The sequence below is a fragment of the Pseudopodoces humilis genome, chromosome 11 (genome assembly GCF_049639895.1).
Source record: "Pseudopodoces humilis isolate 2021_Gansu_Grassland_sample_001 chromosome 11, ASM4963989v1, whole genome shotgun sequence".
In the NCBI taxonomy this organism is placed as follows: domain Eukaryota; kingdom Metazoa; phylum Chordata; class Aves; order Passeriformes; family Paridae; genus Pseudopodoces; species Pseudopodoces humilis.
The window spans coordinates 16,338,047-16,358,753 of NC_142210.1; the positions used below are offsets into that span (position 1 = coordinate 16,338,047).

The 20,707-nt window shown below is 45.0% G+C and overlaps 1 protein-coding gene across 2 annotated transcripts; it reads right to left on the minus strand.

Annotated features, from left to right (window-relative positions):
• Positions 1 to 472: 472 nt before the first annotated feature.
• EIF4E2 (eukaryotic translation initiation factor 4E family member 2) lies at positions 473 to 18,735 on the minus strand. 2 transcript variants are annotated; one of them, XM_005525017.3, is made up of 8 exons: positions 18,584 to 18,735; positions 17,690 to 17,804; positions 16,446 to 16,580; positions 14,028 to 14,132; positions 11,128 to 11,280; positions 10,900 to 11,036; positions 3,445 to 3,523; positions 473 to 942 (listed from the first exon to the last, which is right to left on the minus strand). In XM_005525017.3, exons 1-7 carry the CDS (start codon positions 18,601 to 18,603, stop codon positions 3,478 to 3,480), a joined length of 711 nt encoding a protein of 236 aa, XP_005525074.1. In that variant the 5' UTR covers positions 18,604 to 18,735; the 3' UTR covers positions 473 to 942; positions 3,445 to 3,477. The 2 variants fall into 2 exon arrangements, with proteins under 2 accessions (XP_005525074.1, XP_005525075.1); XM_005525018.3 differs by lacking the exon at positions 3,445 to 3,523.
• Between the last annotated feature and the right edge of the window lie 1,972 nt (positions 18,736 to 20,707).

Here is a 20,707-nt window from a genome sequence, read left to right on the forward strand (position 1 = left end):
CTATTGTTTCCCTGGCATCCAAATTGCAGCCATGCTGGCTTTCCAGGCAACAACCCATCATTTGAGGCTCACCCCGAAGGACAGGGGGTCACTCCCAGCCCCTCTTCTGGTCACAGCTGTCACACAGCTATGAACAGCAGGCTGGGCCATTGCCCTCTTCTGCTACACCCACTGGGGGCCCACTTTCCCAGGTGGCCAGACTTGCAAACCCCAGTGCACACCAGAAGAAGGCTTGGTCCTGAATTCAGCCAGTGCTGCTAGCTGTCCATCTAGACAGAGTGAAGACAACTGACACCAAACATCTCTTTATCCTGGTTTAAGGGAAGCTCACATCCCTCTCCATAACAAACAGGGGTGGATACAAGGCACTACTAACCTGGGAGTATAAAGGAGAGGCAAAGATAAAGCAAGAAGCCTAGAGAAATACCACTCCACTGAATTTCAGACAGAGCCAAAAAATGAGAGACTGAAAGAAACAAAGAGACCCAATAATTTATTGGCAGAACTGAAAAGGGGCATTTGAAAACCACAGGGCTGACTCTCAACTGGGATGCTTCTCCCAGCTGCAGAGAGATTTATAATACTGCTATCCCTCAGCAAAAGGCTCTGATGTTGAGGCAGAATCCCAGAGATCCTGCGTGCCATGTAGAGAAAGAGAGGAAAGTGCTGCAAGATGCGGCCCCAAGGGCCCACCGCTAATTGAAAGGCTGCCTCCCGCCCCACTGCTAAAAAAAAGTTTGTGTAAGACAAAATCGGCCTCTATTGTCACCGCTGCTGGAGGGCTTCAGATGATCCTTCCCCCAGGGAGGAGTGCGAGAGTGGCCCATGAGTCCCTTCAGAGGTCGGAGGGCACTCTCAGTGCTTTCAACACGGAGAGAGGAGCTTAGTGCCAACTCTTGTTCTCACAATGTGATTTTTGTGTTTCGAAAGCTTGAATTATCCCTGGAAAACAGAGGGAAGAAAAACAGTGGTTAAAGATGTGAATTCCTTCGTATCACAGCACCTCCCCATCCTCCCCACCACAGCTACCAGTGTTGCCATCCCAGTACATCACTCAAAATCAATGCTTGTTAAACCTCCCATGCAGATCTTCCTAACTACAGACTTCTCACACAAGTCAGCTGTCACTCCAGAACACTTGGAACAGAGGGAGATCCTGGTTAATCCCCACTCAATGAGAAGAAAAAATTGTCATCTCCTGTGAGTAAAGCACATGATAGAATGTGGAAACCTCCCTGATGGATTCTGGTGTTTAAACAACTTGCAAGGTCTCTTCCTTACCAAACATTTATCTTGGGGATTCTGCTTGGAGCACAAATATACTATCAGACCAACCTCCCACTGCCTCTGTCCCTTGTATTTAGTCATACTGTCAACAAGTTTAGCTCTCTGATCTCTCCTACCTTAAAAGAGTATCTAATCTGAAAAGGGTGATTCCCCCAAGTTTAAACAGAAGAGTTTCTTCAGCAGCTTCTACTCACTCGTGAGTACAGCCGCAAGCCTCAGGGGCAATTGACCAAGGAAGCAGTGCTGGTCTACAACCTCCCTCAGTACAAGTCTGATGGCAATGCAGCAACTGAAGATGGGGCAGGTTACAGAAGTCTGTTACTGCTTACTGCCAGCCTGTGAGCAGCAACAACAGGCAAAGCGTATTTCCACATTAATATGTGGTGTGTTGGAAACAAAGGAGATTACAATTACTTTGAGAGGATAGGTTTGGCAGCTCTTCCCATAAACAGGGACAGGGCTGTAAGTTGCCCAAGCCAAAACATTTAGGGATGCCCCAGGACATAGCACACCAAATTGTTGAAGAGCAAAGGCAGCAACTTCAGCAGCAAGGTGCTGTGCAGGACTGTGAAATTCCATTTAAAACCTTGAGCTATCATTGTGCGCTGCTAGGAGCTGCATGGCAGCTGTACCAGCACAGGCTGGAACACCTCCAGGAGGTGGGCTGGAGAACTGGAAGAGCAGAAGGAAGTAAAAACCACTTTTTAGAGTTTAAAAAGTTACTCTGCTATGATGTGACAGCAAAATCCATGCTGGAGGCCATCTGCAGATGACTGGGGTTCACCTTTGCATTTGCCAGAAGAGCAGGCTGGGCTGCCATTTGGAAATGTGATTCAGGATTCATTAACTGGATTCTGGTTAATTTGCAACAATGGTTTGGCTTTCTATCCCATAGTGGACTTTCACCTGTGCCATCTACCTCAGGAGGACAGCACTCTTTAGGCAGCTCTTTAGTGGACAGACTTTCCCTACATTTTCCCTCCTTTTGCCTTTATTGGAGTGCCCCAGGCCCTTTGCTTATCCCTGCTCAGCACAGGCTACTCAGTACAGCTGGGACTCAAACTCTGCCACTGTTTTCCTGTACCCTTGGCACATTTGCTGCCTTCAGAGCCTGGTATGTCATGAAGTGAGCTCGTTTCCTCTTCCAGAAGGACATGTGAATGTCATCTAACAATAACAACACTATCAACTGCCTGGGTAGTATTTTGTAAACACTGATCCTCACAGAAAGCCAAACCTGTGAGGAGAGAGAGGTATTATTTTAACCCATGACTTCAGAGCAAGGTATGAGAACACTGCTTGCCCAATGCTGTTGAGGGAGGTTTTGGGATCCTTGGCAGCTCCTCAGAGCTCAGCTGTGTTGGAGCAGCTGCATTCCACTGCCCAGTTATGGGAACTGGACACTGTAAATGCTTCCTTCCAGTAGATTCCTCTCCTCTGGCACTCAGCCAGTGATCCCACTTGGCTACAATCAACCCAACTCTCATGGCCAGGCCTCTAGCTGGCCCTTCCTAAGGACCTGCTATTAGGGAAGTGGGCACTGCAGGGAAAAACAGTCTGAGGCTGGGAGCCTCACTGAGTGAAGCTCCCAGCAGCCCTAGGCTCACCTTGGCTATCTTCTCTGCACATCTTGGCTGACACTACCAGCAGTAGAGGGTGGCTGTCTCATTATCCACAACATTGTTATTTCTATCTACAGTAGCTACTGGGTGTCCATCCCAAACAAGCTTTTATTGACCAATTAATTTATTATTCTGTTTCGGCCCACGGTTAAAGAGCCGTGTGTCAGGCCCCAGGTGCCTCTCTCAGCATCCATCACCTGGATATGCTTAGGATTAATTTACCACTCCATACCTGCTTACAGTCAACCCTAGGCAACACACCCAAGCTGAAGACATACCTCTCAGCCTCCTGGGACCAGGTCTGGGATATAAGTGCCTCATACAGAGGAAGGACTCATTAGCAAAATAGCACACAGCACCTCAACAGAAAATGCTGGTGTAAAAAAAAAAAATTAAAAAATCATTTTGACCTTTGGAAAAGAACAAATAGTAGAATGGGCCCACCATCAGGCCCCTAATGCCAGCCCATGGGAAGAAGGTTGGAAGCTGAGAGGTATGCCATGAAGTCACATAGGAAAAAAAGATGAGGCCCTACCCTGGGTGTGACAGAGGGAGGGGGAGCGTTCGATCAGCGGCCACTGCTGTTCACCAGGCCATGAAACTCCTCCCAGGCCCTGGCAAGCCAGAGGAAAAAAAATGAAATAAAAACCAAAAAATAGCACTTCAGATCAAAGGCTTCTTAACTTTTAACGAGAGCAGAAACATTCAATGACGTTTAAAAAGGCACTTGTCTTCAGAGAGCAAGGCAATATTCTCTGATAGCTCTAGTGGATAGAAGCATCCTTAAAATCCAGCCAAACATCTGACAGCCCAAGGCAGCTTTAGCGTTCTGCACAGACATGAAGCGCTCCCACTGGCTGCTGGTGATAAAGCCACATTAATACCCAGAGACAGGTATGACCTTCCTAGTCACAAATGGAATATCCATTTCCTATTGCTCATAAAATAGCCCATGTTACATCTTTCTGGAGGATTATCACATTCCTTGGCTGGTTAAACTCAGCCAGTTACTGGCCTCATGCTTTCCCACATACTGTATACGCAGGTAATCCCCCCAAAAGGGGCTTTTTTTAATGCCACACAGCTTAGTTCTTATGAAATTCATTGATCAGGCAGCAGAATCCAATTGTTATTAGGAAGTCTCATTTCCTATTGTAAACCTGCATTGTTAATAATGAGCCAGTAAAAACATCACAACTATTTGAAATGAAAATGGTTTTAGTTTGAGGGACAGGCCCAACACTGCATTCCCTGGTGGAGAATGTTACTGATGGATGAAGGCAGAAGACTGAAAAATTGCTGTCGATTTTATAAAGGCAGTATACTGAAAACCCTCTCAGGAAAACATGCTGAGGTTAATGTGAGCATGACTATTATCTTCTGGGATGAGAGACATCAAAGAACCTCATAGTTCTCCATGCCCAGCAAAACAGTACTGGTGCCTACAGCACATGCCAAGCCATTTTCTGAAGCCACAGAGTCCCATGGAGCTGGAGGGACCTTAAAGAGAACCCAGGTCAATCATAAACTCAGACCACCCTCTAGATTTTTTTGCTGGTACTTCTCAGCTACTCCACATTTTGTTCTGTGCACTGCCTCATCAGGCCACTGCAACACAGCAGGAGAATCCAGAAATAGAAACCCTGTATTAATCACCACCTGTGCCAAAACCAGACCACCAACCTGGCTCTTATCTGAGCCTCAGTCAAGCTCCCAAACAGCATCTGCAAAAGCAGCCCAGGTGTCACATGCTCTTTCCCATCAACTCATAGCCCAAATAAATACAAAGACATCAGGGTTCAACAGCCTCTCTCCAGAATAAAGTAAGGGAGAAGAGAAACTCTGAATCCCTCTTAGTTGTTGGTAATCTTTGCACATTTCCAGACTTGTCAAAAAGTCTCCACCTTCATGTCTACCCTCCAACCTCCCTTGCATCTCTACCACATTCCCATCACCCACAATCACGAATCTCTTTCCTCTCCCATAGCTCTCCCAAACTTCTAACTTCTCAGCAGAAGGAACACAAGGGCAGATTACTTGTCAACATAATAGATAATTTATTACCCCTTTCACACTAAGGAGTTCCTTGTTCCAACATCCCAATAACATCATGCACAGTCCTTCATCTCTGTCCTCACAGACAGAGAGAAAAAGCTCTTCCAGCCAAGAATTTTTAATTCAAGACCTTCATACATATTATAGTACTAATGACTCCAACTATCTGCTGACTTGACTGAAAAAATCCACATCCACATTAGGATGTGTCTGCCCTAATGTACCTAAACTACGCTAGGAGAGCAAACTGCTCTCATTCCATACTGAACAAGGCTGCCAGTTAATTTCATCTGGCAGAATCTTTATGACCTGTGACATGCCAAAGGCACAATGCCAGAGAGTCTAAGAGGTTATTTTTATGTATAGACATTTTTAGTACCTTACTGCCATACTGTCTGCACAGCGATCAGATACTCAGTGAATTGATCCCAAACACTTAGATTATTCCCATTGAACAGATGAGAAATGGAAACGTTAGCAGGCCAAAGTCAGCCAGAGCTGTTCTTCCACACTCATTCCTGACCCACAACTGTTGAAACTTCCCACCTTCTTCCCCACTGCCCAAGGTCAGGACCCAGACAGGGCTTCCTTTAGCCCCAGAATGTAAATTGGAGGAAAAAAAGTGAGAAAAGAAGCCACTATCTCCTCAAAAAGAAAGAAGAAAAAACAACAAAAGAAGCAAGAGAAAAACAAGGAAGACTCCAGCAAAAAGAGGAAAGGCAGTCTTAGTTGCTTCAAGGGGCTTTCCAAATCATCATTGTGCAAGCATCACTAGCTGTTTTCTGCAAACATCCTCAATTAAGTTCTAGCAGTTTGCCTCCAGTATTTCTCTGTGCAACCCTGCTCCTTACCTTCTCCTTCCCCAGCTAAGAAAGGATTCAGAGAGCTCAGAGTGCACTTATGGTACCTTTCAAAAGGGCACCAAGGTCTGTCTCTTTTGGAACCTCTGAGCACACTGACCACTCATTACACTCTGCAGGTGTTCAGAGCAGCACAGCCTCTTTCTGGGCGCTTCCCCTGGGATTTGTTCACAGCCAGACAAGAACTTTGTGACTAACAGCTTGAAAAAAAAAATCTAGGATAGTGTTCTATCCTGAAATAATTATTTCTCCTCTCTGACAGTACCTGTAGCAAAGGCAATATAACACAACTAAATAAACACAACTAAACTGACCTCCTTGGAAAAAAAAACAACCCATGAAATAAATAGGTTATAGGCACTCTTTTAGTATGAGACTGGCAACCAAGATAAGGAAGCCTTTCACAAAGTCTTGGACACTTCTGAAAAAAGTATATTATGTTGATGGAGAATGAATCAATGAATTCTTCAATTCAAAGATGAGGTCTATGCAAGTGGTCTTAGACTTGCAGCACCTGGAAACATTACTGGAATTGGAGAATGGACTTGATAAATGAATGAAGCCAGTATTGCAGAGACTCAGGAGAAGAGGACAGCTACCAGATCTGGAACCTCACTGCTCTCCTCTAGATCTTATTCCTGCTCTCAGACTTGAATGGATGAGGGTGAAACAATGCAGCTCTAGAGCTGGCAAGACCCAAGGCAACCTGCCTTCCCCTGTCAGGCATCAGGCAATATGTGAGGATCCCATTTGCAAACCATTTCTCTTTAGACATGGTTAACCCTGCCCACTCCTTTTAAGACACAGTCAAAGGTACAGGTAACACAAGTAGAACAGCAGCACTGAGGAATTCTCCTAAAGTTTTGGAAATCAGCAAGCAAATGGAAACCAGTGCTATAAAACCACAATAGTTACAGGATTAGCTGAACTCTGCTAGTGGCAAGGGAAATCTCACAAGCACCCTACCACCAGCTGTCTTATAAACACTGACCTTCTTGCCCAACACCTGCCACTTCCAGAACGATTTCTCTTCCTAATTCCTCACATTTTTTTGCCATTCCTCTCTTTTTGTCCCGAGAACCTCACCCCTGCAGTCTTCTTACAATGCATTATTCCCTCCATAGGATATCCTCTTGTTTCCTACCTACAATATAGTCTGAGGCCATTTCCTCCAACTGCCTGCAGTGAAATGAACCCAGTGCCAGCTCTATTAAGATCAACTATTCTTCTCATTTACTCAAGCCATCCCATTAGTTATCACTGGTGACTTTGAAAGGAAAGAATAGTTTTATACCCTGCTCAGCTCTCACTGCAGCAGGCACTTACGAATAAGCAAAGCTTTGTTTTCAGAAAAAGCAGCCTTGCTTTAGAGCTGACAGGACAATCCATAACGTCACACAGCAACCAAAACACTTCCACACCAGCCTGCTCAGTGGCAACCTGCTGATGGCCTCTGCTCTGCTCTGTCCTGGCACTGAAAGCGGTGTTGCTGAATTTCCCTGGGATTCCTGGGCAGTATTGTGTGAGAGAGCTCTCAACAAAGGAGATGGTCACTGACCACACAGTTATCAGGGCAGAAAAGAAAGGCTGATAAGCCCAGGCAGGGCAAAAGTGTATGCAAGGCAGCCAGGAACTTCATGCTGCAATGCTCAAGTCAAATGTGAAAGTGATCACTTCCCCTCCACCCCCCTCCCAACTGCAGATACCTGAATATTTTCAGTGGCTTCGCTGAGACATGGCCAGGCTGTGGTTGACAACATTCTGCTTTCAAAAAGGTGCACCTGCTACAGCAGCAAAAGAGACTGTGTTTTTTTCCTTTAATTCCAAGCCACAGGAAGTACCACTGTCCACAAGCGACTGTCACTACTGGACCTTGTCATCTCCAAGGTTAACAACACTGATGAACTGAACCTATTAAGTGGTTCACTGCATCTGAGTGCCTCTCTCTCAATGAACCTCAGAGGGAACAAAAGAAACAATTTCTCTCCAGCTACAGAAACAAGGCAGCCCACAAAATGTCACATGTGTTCTCTTCAGGTGCTCAGTACTGTAACGTCTAAGGTACTGTAAATCCTCCAGAATCAAGCGAAGTCCAAGAGTTTGTTCTAGCCCTCCTAGCAAGATTTGAAATTCATACAGACTAGGCTGACCCTTCTACTCGCTGGGATTTAGGCAGCTTGTCAATATCACAAGCAAGAGAAAAGACAAACACAGGAAAATTGCAACGAAAGATCTGCTTATCTAGCTAAATGCACAAGCCCCACCACTGAGAGCAGGAAGGACAGAATGCAGAACAGCTCCTTGGAATAGCTGTGACGCAACAGGTACTTTTCAGATGCAGCTTGGCAGCACCACCACTTTCTGAAACAAAGGAGGCTGCAGCCTCACTGACAACTCATGAAAAATGGTGTCTAGAAATGATTTAATATGAAATGCATCATCACAAAAGGAATATACAAAACCTGAAACACAGGGCTCAGGTTCCAGAGTGAGAGGAATGCTAGCAATTTCTACAGAAGCATTCATTTACAGTGTGTCAAAAGCTAATCCAGGTCAATTCACTACCTAAAAGTCAAGGTTTTGAGAAATGCCTGTTCTTTTCTTGCTAAGCATGCTCCCTTCCCTGAAGCACAATCAATGCCAATCAAACCCCGCACATGAGCAGAGCTCTAGTGGAGAGATGCAGCCCATACAAATGAAAAATGCCATAAGCCCCCCTCAAAAGGCAGCCCTGACAAAGCCTAGAGCACAGCTCTTCCATTAGAGCTTTTCATGAAACACAGCCAGAGTGTGAATATAGAGTGCTGGCTAGGAAGCCCTCCCAAGTCATAAATCACATGGTACATGTGCAGCATAAGTGGAGTTTATTCATGACGGACAGTATTTCAACAGGACTTGATAGATGGGCGAGGAAAAGGAGCCAGACTTCATGGAGGATAGAACTAGTTACACAAGAGATTCTTTATTAGTGAGAGAACCTTAATGATATGAAACTAAGTCAGACTGAAAGCTGGGGCTGTCCTGCTCTTCTCTGTCACAAAGCAGTCACCGTCATCTCTCTGCAGCTGCTGCCCCTTGCTGCCTACTGGTACCAGGCAAGAGAGGCACAAGAAGTTGGTCTGTGCACCACTACACAGAAACTCCACTGACAGCAGTTCTGCTCTGAATTTACACCAGTGCCATTGGAAGGAGATGCTGGAGAGCACTGCAATCAGATCGCTGCAGCTCAAGTGAGGCAATGGGAAAAAAGGGGCTTTTATGATGCCCTACAAGGCAGAAGGTTAATTGCTTAGACCTACCTGACAGGGACATCATCAAAGCAATTCTTGACTAACCCTCCTACCCACAGAAAAATGAGTGGAAGACAAGCCAGTTGGCCTCTATTTAAGAATTGCTCCCAGCTGTAATCTGAGCTACTAAACTTGATACCTCCAACACCTGTTATTCTCAGACCAGCTCATTTTGCACCACACATCAGCAGCATAAAATGAAACTTGGATGCTATGCAGGAAGAGAGAGCAGCAAGCACAGCATGTTACACTGGTGTAGAGAATTGAGGCCACACTACTGGATGCACCATCACTCAGGCCTTACACCTGCCAGAGCAAAAACAAACATTGCTATAGCGGCATTTTCTGTGCTAGGAAATGCTGGTGGTGATAGCTTACAAGGGAAAGGCCACATCATTCCTTTCTATACTTGCTACATGAACCATCACCACATCTTAGGACAGCAGGCTCCATACACAGCTTTTACTACAGAGACTGAGAGAAGTCAAACACCTCCCTGCTCTCACCACAAAGCCACATCACCACAGTCCGCAGTCTGCTGCTGCTGAACAGGAGTAAAATACTCTGCTGTGTGTCCACATGAGCACGTTGCTATTTCCCTACATGGACAGAGAGTCCACAGTGCCCTCTCCTGGCAAAAAGTGCAGGAGAAATGTTAGTGGCAAAATCACTGACAAAATCATCACTTTCCCTTCTCTTTTCCATTCACACAGGAGGGAGAGCCACATGGAACACTAGATGCCTGCAGGCAGTATCAGTGAGATTTCTGTATAATTACTAGCGACCCCATACTCAAAACTGGAAGCTAGCTGTCTGCTAGAACCAGGATTGATCCCATCAAACTGTCTGACAGCAGACTGATGACAGGGTGATTACGTGGAAAGACCAAGCCAACATGATGAAAGAAAATCATGAAAGATACTTGCACCTTCATTACAGGCAAGATTAGAAAGCTCTCTGCCCCATCAGTGTCTTATTCATTTGTTTCACTTCTTTTTCTGTGTGCACCTTTTCAAGTATTAATTTAACCAATATGACCTAATCAGTGTATTGGTTTATAATACACCTAAGAAAAAAAAAAGAAAAACATATTATTCACCTCTAAGTTTCATATTATTCACCTATATATGCAATTTTTTGTCACTTTGTTGGAAATAAAAGTCACCCTGAATGGCCTAATATGGAAAGCTATAATACACTTATTTAAAAATACAGCTGTGCTCTCTGTGTACCATGATCTTCTAGTCTTGTTAAAGAGCCTCTGTCACCAGGGCCTGGAAGACTTAATATACGACGTTTATTATGATTAGAAATCATTTGTACAGCACTGTAAATTCACACAGCACTTTCCTCAGACCATTTATAAGTCTAATGGCATCATAAATCCCTGTTAGCTTCCGCACTTTATTCCCCAGAATCTCTATTTATTCAAATGATTCGACACCCCCCCACACACACAATCTTTCTTGTCTTTGAATACATCAAGCCACAGTCCCACTCTGGACTGCCCAAGTGACAGGCTGGGTGAACTGTTAAAATAACCCTGGATCACACATTTAAAAAGAAAAAGGTTTTGCTCATAGAACCAAACATTCCCAACAACAGTATGTCAACAACACAGGAATCTGGCTTTCAAAGCACGCTGGCAACAACTGCTGCTGTTTGCACGTCAGTTTGCAGGAACAGCCCTAACGCACATGAGCACTTCTGCCAAGGCCTGTGCCATGCACTGAGCTGCTTGAGCACACATGCAACCTGCAGCACCCCCCTGGCCAGCAGACGTACTTGATGCTATCGGTGTGGGTTTTATATTCCATGATGGTGTTGGGAGGTAGGTTGAGCACTCTTCGTAACGTGTCGCGTATCCGGGCTGTCGTGGCCTGGTCGCTGGCTGTCTTGTTCCATATGGAGATGATGTCCTCCTGCAGAATGGCACAGGAGGGAGGGGTAAGCACAGGGCATTGCTGCAGCCCTGCCACATGGAAGCATGTGCCAGTTCTCAAAAGCACTCACCTGGAATCGGACAGAGACGACAGCCCCACAGATTTCTTCCCCCACCATGAACTGCTCTCCCAACATGGCCAGAATAAGATTCTCCCAGCACCGTGACGCTAAGCCCTTCCGCAGACGGATAATCCATTTACCACCATTTTTGTTGGCATCATCCTAGGAAGAGGGGAAATAAATTGATTTGTTTTCTCCTAGCTGTTTTTCTGCTACCCACAAGACAGTAGAGCCACACACAGGAGCAGATATTGATTAGGTGGGGCAAGGAAGGTATTTTCAAGCGAAAGCATTTTATTTCACTTCTCCTCCATATAAACAGAGACAGAGGAAAACCACTTACTTTGAATACAAAGTACTTGAAACAATGGCCCTCAGCCTTCCAGACAAAGTTCTGTGCCCTGACTCGAGTTCCAGTGTTTTGATCCCACTAGCAAAGACTAATGCCAGCCTACCAATCTGCACAAACAGACCCAGAGGCAAGGACTTTAAAACAACTCCTAAACCTGAGACTGATTCACCATTTGTCTCATCCCCTGTATATGTAGCTCTGCTTGTACAACAAGATCCTGTAAAACAGGAGAACCCCCTCATTACAGAGCATGGAAGGCCAGGAAAGAGTTTGCAAAACAGTATTTTAGAAGCAAGCCAAATTTTACAAACATTTTCCTTCCACATTTTCAGGAATGTGCTCACAAGTTGTGTTAACACAGAAAGGACCACCCTGTTCTCTGAGAACTACTGATATTAAAACACATCATACAGCTGAATGTTTGCTCCAGACTGTGGTGACCCAGGGAAATAACCAAAATGAGGGAAGAAGGTAAACAAAAAATTTTATGCTAAGCACCCAGTCTGTCACCTCAATACTGTGCTTCTGTAAAGGTGACAAAGAGCTGGAAACTGCTACAGCCTCCCCTGCTCCCCACGATGCACAGCTATGTCAAAGAGCAGCTCCTCCTCTGTGCAGAACACTGTGGCATTCTCTGGTACAACACTGTAGCTGGGAAATCTTACAAGGTGAGAGGGGAACAAATTCCATCCAAAGCTGAAGACAGAGAGGTAGGAACAAGTAAAAGAGGTGGCAGTTAGGAAGGGTGAGGGAAAACAGGTCTAGGACAGAAAGGGAGAACAAAGGATGACTCAGAGGGGACTGCATGAAACAGGACATCCTTCTCCAAATCCCCAGCAATCCCCTCTGCCAAGCTGGGACACACCTTGAAGATGCCAGGCAAGGCAGCCCAACCCCTCTTAATGAAATAAAGTTAATTTTATTTTAGCCTTAAAGCTTCTCTAGGGCTCAGATAAAACTAAACATTTGTCTGTTCTCTCAGACACAGCAAGTGCTAATGAAGCAATCCTGAGAAAACATGGAAGTGTCAGCATAACAGCAGCATTCATCTGACTCCTACTTTTCAGGTATGTGCTGGACTGAAAGGAGAAGGCGTCAGCTCCAGACAAACCTCAAAGCATGACAGGAGCCATCCAAATCAACACAAGTTCTAGGAATGTGGCAGAATCCTGTGAGAAGCAAACTGGTTTCTGTTAAGTACCCTTGTTTTCCAAGTTGTGAACATCACAGCCTTTAGACTGGGACTTGGGTTTAACTCTTCAAAGTTTCCACAATGACTAATGGGCAGCCAAAGAGAGTGATACTGCTAAAAATATCTCAAACATGGCTTAAGCAGGTTCAAGGCTACAGAGAGAGCAGTGATTGGGAGGCAGATGCTGTATCATGTGCTTTATGGTTGTTGTTAGTTTTCTTTCAGGTTAAACAAGCTTCAGTTCAGTCAAGCATTTGATTTTCCTTCACCAGAATAATAATGATCTGCAGCCCAGTAAATCACCAGGGAATATTATGCTTAGTGCTTCTGACTTCACTAGAAAAGGCACAGATGGATGCAGAAAAGGATCAGAGCTACACACAGGCACATATGTACCTACAAGAATGACAGTAACTAAGGACTGGTTTGGAAGAGAAAGAAGCATAAACAAAGCCCTACAAAGCATGCAGCCATGGAAGGCCAGAAGTGAGATCTCAGGTCCTCTTCTAGAAATACAATAAGGAAGCAGGGCCAGAAGTAAAAATACCAAAGAATCTCTCCATCTTAAAATGTCTACCAGGAAATGCCTTATAGAAATTCTGGTATCATTAACCTGGGGACTCTCTGGTCGACACATTGTCTGAGGAACTTGCTCACCAGGAGCCCAAAGAGGGTTAAACATTTTATATAAATAGTATGTGCAGTAACTGGCTATAAAACACCTTGCTTAAAATAATTGCTAACAAGGGTCACATATAAATTTCTCAGGACGAAGCAGTATAATTAGGTACTTCAGAGAAACACATAAAATCCTCATACTGTGAATGCTATTGGTCATTGATGGAAGCAGGCCAGGAACTGGAAGAATGATTTGCTGGGAAAGATGTTTTTTCATTTTTCCTTTAACAGATTTGGATAGAAATAGAAGCAAACTAAAACCCTGGAACAAAAAAAAAAAAACAACAAAAAACCCCCAAACAAACAAAAACCCAAAAACAAAACAAAAAACCCAAAAACAAAAAACCAAAACCAACAACAACAAAGCAAATAAAACGCAAAGTTGTTTTTTTGTTTTTCCATTTCCAGCTGTGGGTGCAGGCTTTTAACCATATGCACCTCCTTGACTGAAAAAGGAGGGTTGGTTTTTATAAGCTTTGTTGAATTCCACTTGGAGAGGTCCAGTCCTTCCAGAGGAAATCCTGCACTGCTGTCACTGGAGGCAGCTATAAGGGGCAAGTGCCTATACTGGGAGGCACAGAGCTTAGATGAGGCGCAGCCAGCAACTTCCCCACCCTCCCTCTCTGGCAGCAGGACTGTTAAAATACTGGGGAAAATATCAAGGCAGAAATGAGAGCTCCAACTCACCTCCCACATGGGTTTGATGCCCTCTTTGAAAAGATGGAAGTCACTGTGGCCTGTCAGGTCCCCAGGACGTACCATGTGACTGTAAAACCGCCAGAACTGTTCCACCTGCAACAACACCAACCACACAATGAGGCTGCTCAAACTGATCACAGTCAAGATTTCTACAGAAACAGGCTACCATTTTTACACCAGCTCTCCAGAGCAACCTTCCCCTCTTCTGTTTTACTCTCGTCACCAAAGTGTTGATTAGGCAACACAAAAGGCAACAAGTGTCAGAGTTCAGGCGCCTGTTTCTGACTACAGGTGACCACCACTTAAAATATTTAAGAGACGCCTCTAAAGTCACTCAGTGTATGTCTGAAGAAATCTGTGTTAAGATAACAGCTGCTCTGGAGAACAGTTCCAAACATATCTTTTAACTCCTGCCCAAACTTTCAATCACTGGATATGTGTCAAATGCATCAGCTACAGCCAAGCCTCTTTACCGTGCATAACCACTGCTCTCTGTGACCATGGAAACTGCAAAAGCCTTCAAATAAGATATTTTTTTGTATTTAATTTTACTGTATGCAGGTTTTTTATACATTCTGGTGCTAGTTTAAGATTGGGAGGCACTACTCAGATTTTTTATTTCAATACCTCTTACTTCCTTTTACAATCTGCCATGGTACACACTAGCACCACTTCACTTTGATCACTTCCCTGTGTCTGCTTGAGACAATCTGACTGTAAGGCAAGGGACTTTTTATAGTTCTTAAATATGCTAAAAGGTATATTTATCTTTTGAGAATCTGGATAAGAAAGGATTTGAGAGAGGATGGATCTTTAAATCTAAACAAGGCAGTGGAAGAGATTATACTAATTTCCACATTTTAAGAAGACTCTATTCAGTAAGACAATGGCTATTAAGCAGACCAGCAGTGCAGCTGGAGGGGTCAGACATCACCCCAAACACTTTATCAGAGACCTTAATGGCTTGGTCAGCACTTGGAATTCCACTCCAATTTGTGACCTCTGCCACCTAAGCTGGAATTTGCTTTTACAGCCAATAAAATTATGAACCAAGACTGAGGAGGGGTCAGAAGCAATCTGTTTTTGTCAGATATCTGTGGGGAAATCACACTCCCACAGTGAGGGAACATGCCCTCTAGTGGTTCACATTTCACACCTTTTAGAGCTTTCCACTGAAAGAATAAATCTGAACCCAGACTTAGCTAGACAATTTTCTCTGAAGTTTGCTCTTCCATCCCCTTAAACAGAATTTAGACCCAAACATATCAGATATGCTGTTCAGTCTCTCTATCCTAAAAGAACTACAGCATTCCCAGCCAACACTGGCCCCAACAAATTCTCTGTAGCAAAGAGCAGACAACAGAATATTCAACACAATGTTTTTCCTCTAAGGAGATAAAAATCAATGCTAAGTCTACACTGATTTATCAGACTGAAAAGTTATTGCCAGATCACCAAGCAGCAGCCACATTTTTCATCCCCTGGACTGAAAATACTTGCTCACACAGGGTAATAGGAGCAGTAACTACCCACAACAACAGGCTCTTCTTCCCACCCTTATCCTGTGTCGATACAGTGACACAACCCAGCTGCTCAGACAGGCATATTTTTAGGCAGCCTCCAGAAGGAATAAAGGGCTGTTTTTATAAATTCTCATATTGCAGAGGATATGTAATGGTAGGAAAAATCAACATTTATAAGAGAACCTGAAAAAACTGGGCAAACACCAGATGTAAAAGAAAAAGGAAGAAAACAGTCAATAGACTTCCTGGGCTCTAGAATACCAATAGGGACTCATTTTGCTTATGTATCTTGGGCTCTTGAGGGAGGGTTTACTCTGCCAACACCATGCAAAAACCCAACACCGCCTTTCCAGGACATGCTCAAGTTTATTCCAGGAACAAGCAACCACAGAGTAGACTGGGAAAGGAAGAGCAATTTGCCTTTTAATGAACTTGACTGCAACATCAAACTGCACCTTGTCCATCACTTCCAGACAGACAACAGGCCACCAGCTGTTGGCCCATACAGTACACCAGATGCTTATTCCAAACACAGTCTTTGTGGTGGGAATGTGGGTGGAGGGAAGTGTGTGAGGGACGGTACAGAAATGGAACAGAAAAGCTGTTCCTTTCTTCTCTTGCTCTAGCCATAGATGGAAGATGCCTGCTCTTTTATTTTTTTCTATTATTATACCAGCTACCACCATGCACAGAGATCTAGCACAGGGCAGAAGAAAAGTGCTAAAGACACATCTCCTGCTGTAATTCAAGAGCTCATTTGCTTTGGCAAATCACTCTCTGGCACCACGAGCACAGCCTGAGTGTGCAGAGTCAGCACACAGGAACTGAGCCAGGAGGACCAGGCTGTGCCCCAGTGGCACAGGGACAGCAGGGGGATACTCACAGAGGCAAAGGTGCCAATCTGTTTGATGTTCTGTTCATAACTCTGGGAGCTGGTGGGCCGCCCGGGGGTCCGTCGGGAGTACCAGAAGGTATAGTTATACTGCAAGGGGTGCTCAGCTGGCCCTGGAACCACAGCCTGCAGAACAGAAAAGCTTGTTTACCCCTTGTATGCTCCTCTAAAAAGGGGAATGGAAAAATTACATTTACAGCATATAAAAGCAACTATTCAAGCCATCAGAGGCATCATTACTGAATTTTTTTGTCCTGTGCCTGTCTCAAAGGAAAAAAAAAAAAAAAGAAGAACTAAAAAGGGAAATGTGAGAGTTTTAACTTTTTCAAACTAAGGGAAAAAAAAGACACTCTCCTCCTCTGGGAAGGGTAAACCCCACTTATAATGAATCATGATTCAAATGCAATTAAAACTCTGGTGACACCAACTGCCTTAAGCAACCAACACCCCAGTGCTCTGGGAAGATTAATCTAAGAACTTGTTATGTCAGCTTTGGCAGAACCCATCACCAGCAGTGGGCAGCCATCACTTCTCAATTTCCAAAACACTGATTTCTGATCAAAAATACTTCTAATGAGCACAAAAGAGGCTAATGAGAGCTCATTAGCCAGGAGTCAAAACTTACAGAGAAAACTCCAATCAAAGCCCTTATCTTATACTACTCGATATTGTTACCAGAGTTACCAGAGCTTAAATCTCTCCTTGACTATGGCAAGTTTACAAGGGTTGTATTACTTCAGACAGAGCAGTTTTCCTAAGCACAAGATGAAAAAAAAAAAAACCAAATCAGGAGAGATATATACATTATGCCTTCTTGACAAGGCTACATTACACACAGGGACACATCTTAAAAGTTATCTCAACAGTGTCACAAACACTGCCTGCTAAACCACCTTCAAGCCACTACTGCTCTGTCAGACAGAAGTCCTTTCCCCATGTCCTCTTCCAAATTTGTTTCTTGATGAAAATAAAGCTTTACTTCTCATTTTCATTCAAAAATCAAGCAGGGTACCAGCTATGTTAGTGAAGGGAGCATTCACCCCTCAGATGAGAGACCTCTGAAAGTGACATCAAATTAATGAAATCAAACACAGACCCTGTCTTCACTGCAGCAGTAACAATGCACTGACACCACAGCCCTCCAAGACACATTTTCGTTATTCTTGAACTGAAGATTGACTCCCTAGCACTGCCACACCATGCCCTGGCAGTGAGCGCAGATGCCAGCACCATACCTTCCTCTTGGTAGTACTCTGTGGTTTCTCACGGTCATTCTTTTCCTTCTCACTGTCTTTCTGTGTGTTATTTTCCTCATTCTGGTCATGGTCTCCACTATCATCATCTTTCAATCTGGCAAAGAAAAATAACAGAGAGCCATCACACAGCGGAGAAGGTTCACACCAAGCCCAGGCAGTTCTCTGCTCCAAAGCTCCTCTGTGGTACAAGGGCCACCAGAGTTTGAAAATCTACACTTAACAACACACGCAGTAAAAACTACTTTTGCTTTCATCCCCATCACAGGCATCTTGGGCATGCACTTTTAAGCCCCAGTGAACCACAAAGCAGCTTTTTGGAACAAACTCAAGTAGCTTGTGCTAGATACTGATCTGCCACAGGAAACCCCAGTTACTTGCTAGGGTTCCCTGCTGTTCAGGGGGCCCACATGAGGACCTGACACTGTACCTCTGCTGACTCTTGCCCACCCCGCTCCCCACGCCCCCCAGCATAGCAGAGGCAGCGCCTCGGGCGAGCAGACACCGCGCCAGCACCCAGCACCCCACAGGTCTCCCCAGCACCCCACAGGTCTCCCCAGCACCCCACAGGTCTCTCCGCCCACACCATTCCCTGCGAAGGGCCGGAAAAGGCGAGAGACAAGCGGGGCCACGGGGCGGCCCGTGACTCCCCGGTGCGGGACTGCTGCCGGCCCACCGCCCACACTTCTCGGTCCCGCGTCCCCTCGGGGCCAGGCCGGGCCCCGGCTACAGGGACAGGGCTGTGCGCAGCCCCGTGACTCATCGTGTCTCGCCCGCCCGGCGCCGGGGCAGCGGCGGGAGGCGCCGGCGGGGCTCGGAGCCGTGTAGGCCCCGCACCGGGGCTCGGTCGGGAGGGGACTAGGGGGTGACACTCACGCGTCGAATTTGTTGTTCATCGTCGCTCGCTGCCGCCGCCACCCCCGTTCGCCTCAGCGACTTCCGCCCTGCTGGGTCCGCCCGCGAAACCCTTCCGCCTCTTCCGGCGGCCCCGCCATCAGCTCCGCGTTTCCCCCCGGAGCCGCGACACTGCGCACGGCGGGCGGGGAAGGGAACGAGCTGTCGGAAGCGCCCCTCAGGGCAGGGCCGCCATCTTGGGTGTGGCGTCTCTGGCGCTGTGGACCGAGTCAGAGCGTTATGAATTATTCATGCAATGAATTTTGCACCGGTAGGTACAGTTTGAGGACTCAGACAGTCACTCTTCAAAGGGTTTTCCCACCTTGCCTCCTGTGGCGACAGCTCGACGCCCTCCCCATCGTTTTTCCTTCATGTACAGTGAGGGATGGCACAGAAAACGGAAAATGATGTCTCAGTAAAGAGCCTGCACGCTCCTGAAGTGATAGTGAACGAGGATAAGGGCCACAGTCCCTCCCTCAGCATCTCCTTGCACTTCATGAATCTGTTCCCATGTTAGTCCATGAGCACAGCCTTTTCACAGTGCTTTGCAAATACCTGACCAGTAATTTCTGCTGTCAGAGTTAGTAAATAGAGTTCTGAGGATCGTAGTTTCTGTTTCTTTATCACTTTGTGAGGTGGAAAGAGTCAGAAAATTGATTGCTTATGTAATCCAGGTACTCATGCTAAGCAAGCAAAGCAAAAAACCTATATTAAATCACACAATATTATAACTCAGTGTAACTCAGTCTACTTAAAACTTATTTATGCTAAACAACTATTATCTCTTATCAGTATGTCAATCAGGAACATGAAGAAATGGTATTCAGTATCTATAAGGCACTACATGTCTTCTGTCCTATAGTGTGTGTGTATTCATCCTTGTAAAACACAGTAATGTAATGATAGTATTCCTGCCTTACTACTTGAAACCAAAGGCAATGGGTGTCTCAGCAATATTCCTGAAATCCCAGAAGCATGGCAGAACAGGGAGAAGGGCCCCCCAAATCCTAGGTTAAATATCCTTACCACTGGCCCTCTCATCCTGTTGTCTTATGGGCTCAAACCTGTGTTCATAACTTTCTTAGAAGACATGGAAAATTATTTAGAAATAAATAGTAGCAGAAATAGTTCAAAAGCTGATAAAGAATTTCTTGATTGGTAACAAAAGGGATCCCTATATGGGATCTGTGTGCTCTGAAGACCAGCAGTTTACAAAATATCTCAGAAAGAATGTGTTACACAAATCGCTATGGAGACCTGCTCATATAAAGATCCTTTTCACAGAATCAAAAACAAATGACTTAAATTGTCAAGATATCAATCACTCTCTTGAAATTGCCCAATGCAAGTGCCAAGTAATTATTATGGGGTGAGAAACAGGGTCACACTCTGTTATCGCCTACATAATAGCTTATTTAGAAATTATTAGGCACTCTTAAAGATTGATTTTAAAGCACCAGAGGATGCAGTAATTATAGTTATCAAACTTAAAGAAAGAACATCACTAAACCCCACTGAAGTGAAGGCTTCATACTGATCCAAACCCCTGACTTGGATCTTCATGTTCTCAAAGACATCTTCCCCCAAAGCCACATAGGTCTTATCTATTGGTAAGACCACCTACATCAGGTGGGATACAGATTTGAAGTATTCTGCAATAAATTGGACACAATAAATTGCATATACAGGCAGTGTTTTTCTGAAATTTCTGTGGGTTTTATATCTAGCTGAAAAGAATTCAAAGGTTGCTATACTGGTACCTCTATACACTGACGTAACTCTTGAAATCCTGTATAGAAAAATGGTAAAAATAACATCTCTGCAACAAGCGAGGAAAACTGAGTACAAGTTTGTTCATATTATAGCACACAGATAACATCCAGCATCCTATTCCCAGTGGGGGGTTCCTTGTGAGCTCTTCAGGCTCACCTTTGGGTAGTTTTGCAGCCTGGGACGAAATGTAAACACAAGATATGATGGCTGACTTCGCTTTGTCTCAGGGTTGTACCCAAAGCTTAGTGGCATTAAGAGACCTCAGCGACAGGGAAGCCTTGCACTGTGGTGTCCTGGGTCCCCATAAACCCTGGGCTCACTAGTGCTGTTGTA

What these genes read in the sequence shown, in the direction of transcription:
- EIF4E2 (XM_005525017.3), bottom strand. Translation starts at nt 18,603, where the DNA reads ATGAACAACAAATTCGACGC. An exon ending in ATGAACAACAAATTCGACGC is followed by an intron (nt 17,805 to 18,583) that starts GTGAGTGTCACC and finishes TTTCTTTGCCAG; the next exon opens with ATTGAAAGATGATGATAGTG. An exon ending in TCGTCTCTGTCCGATTCCAG is followed by an intron (nt 11,037 to 11,127) that starts GTGAGTGCTTTT and finishes GCCATTCTGCAG; the next exon opens with GAGGACATCATCTCCATATG.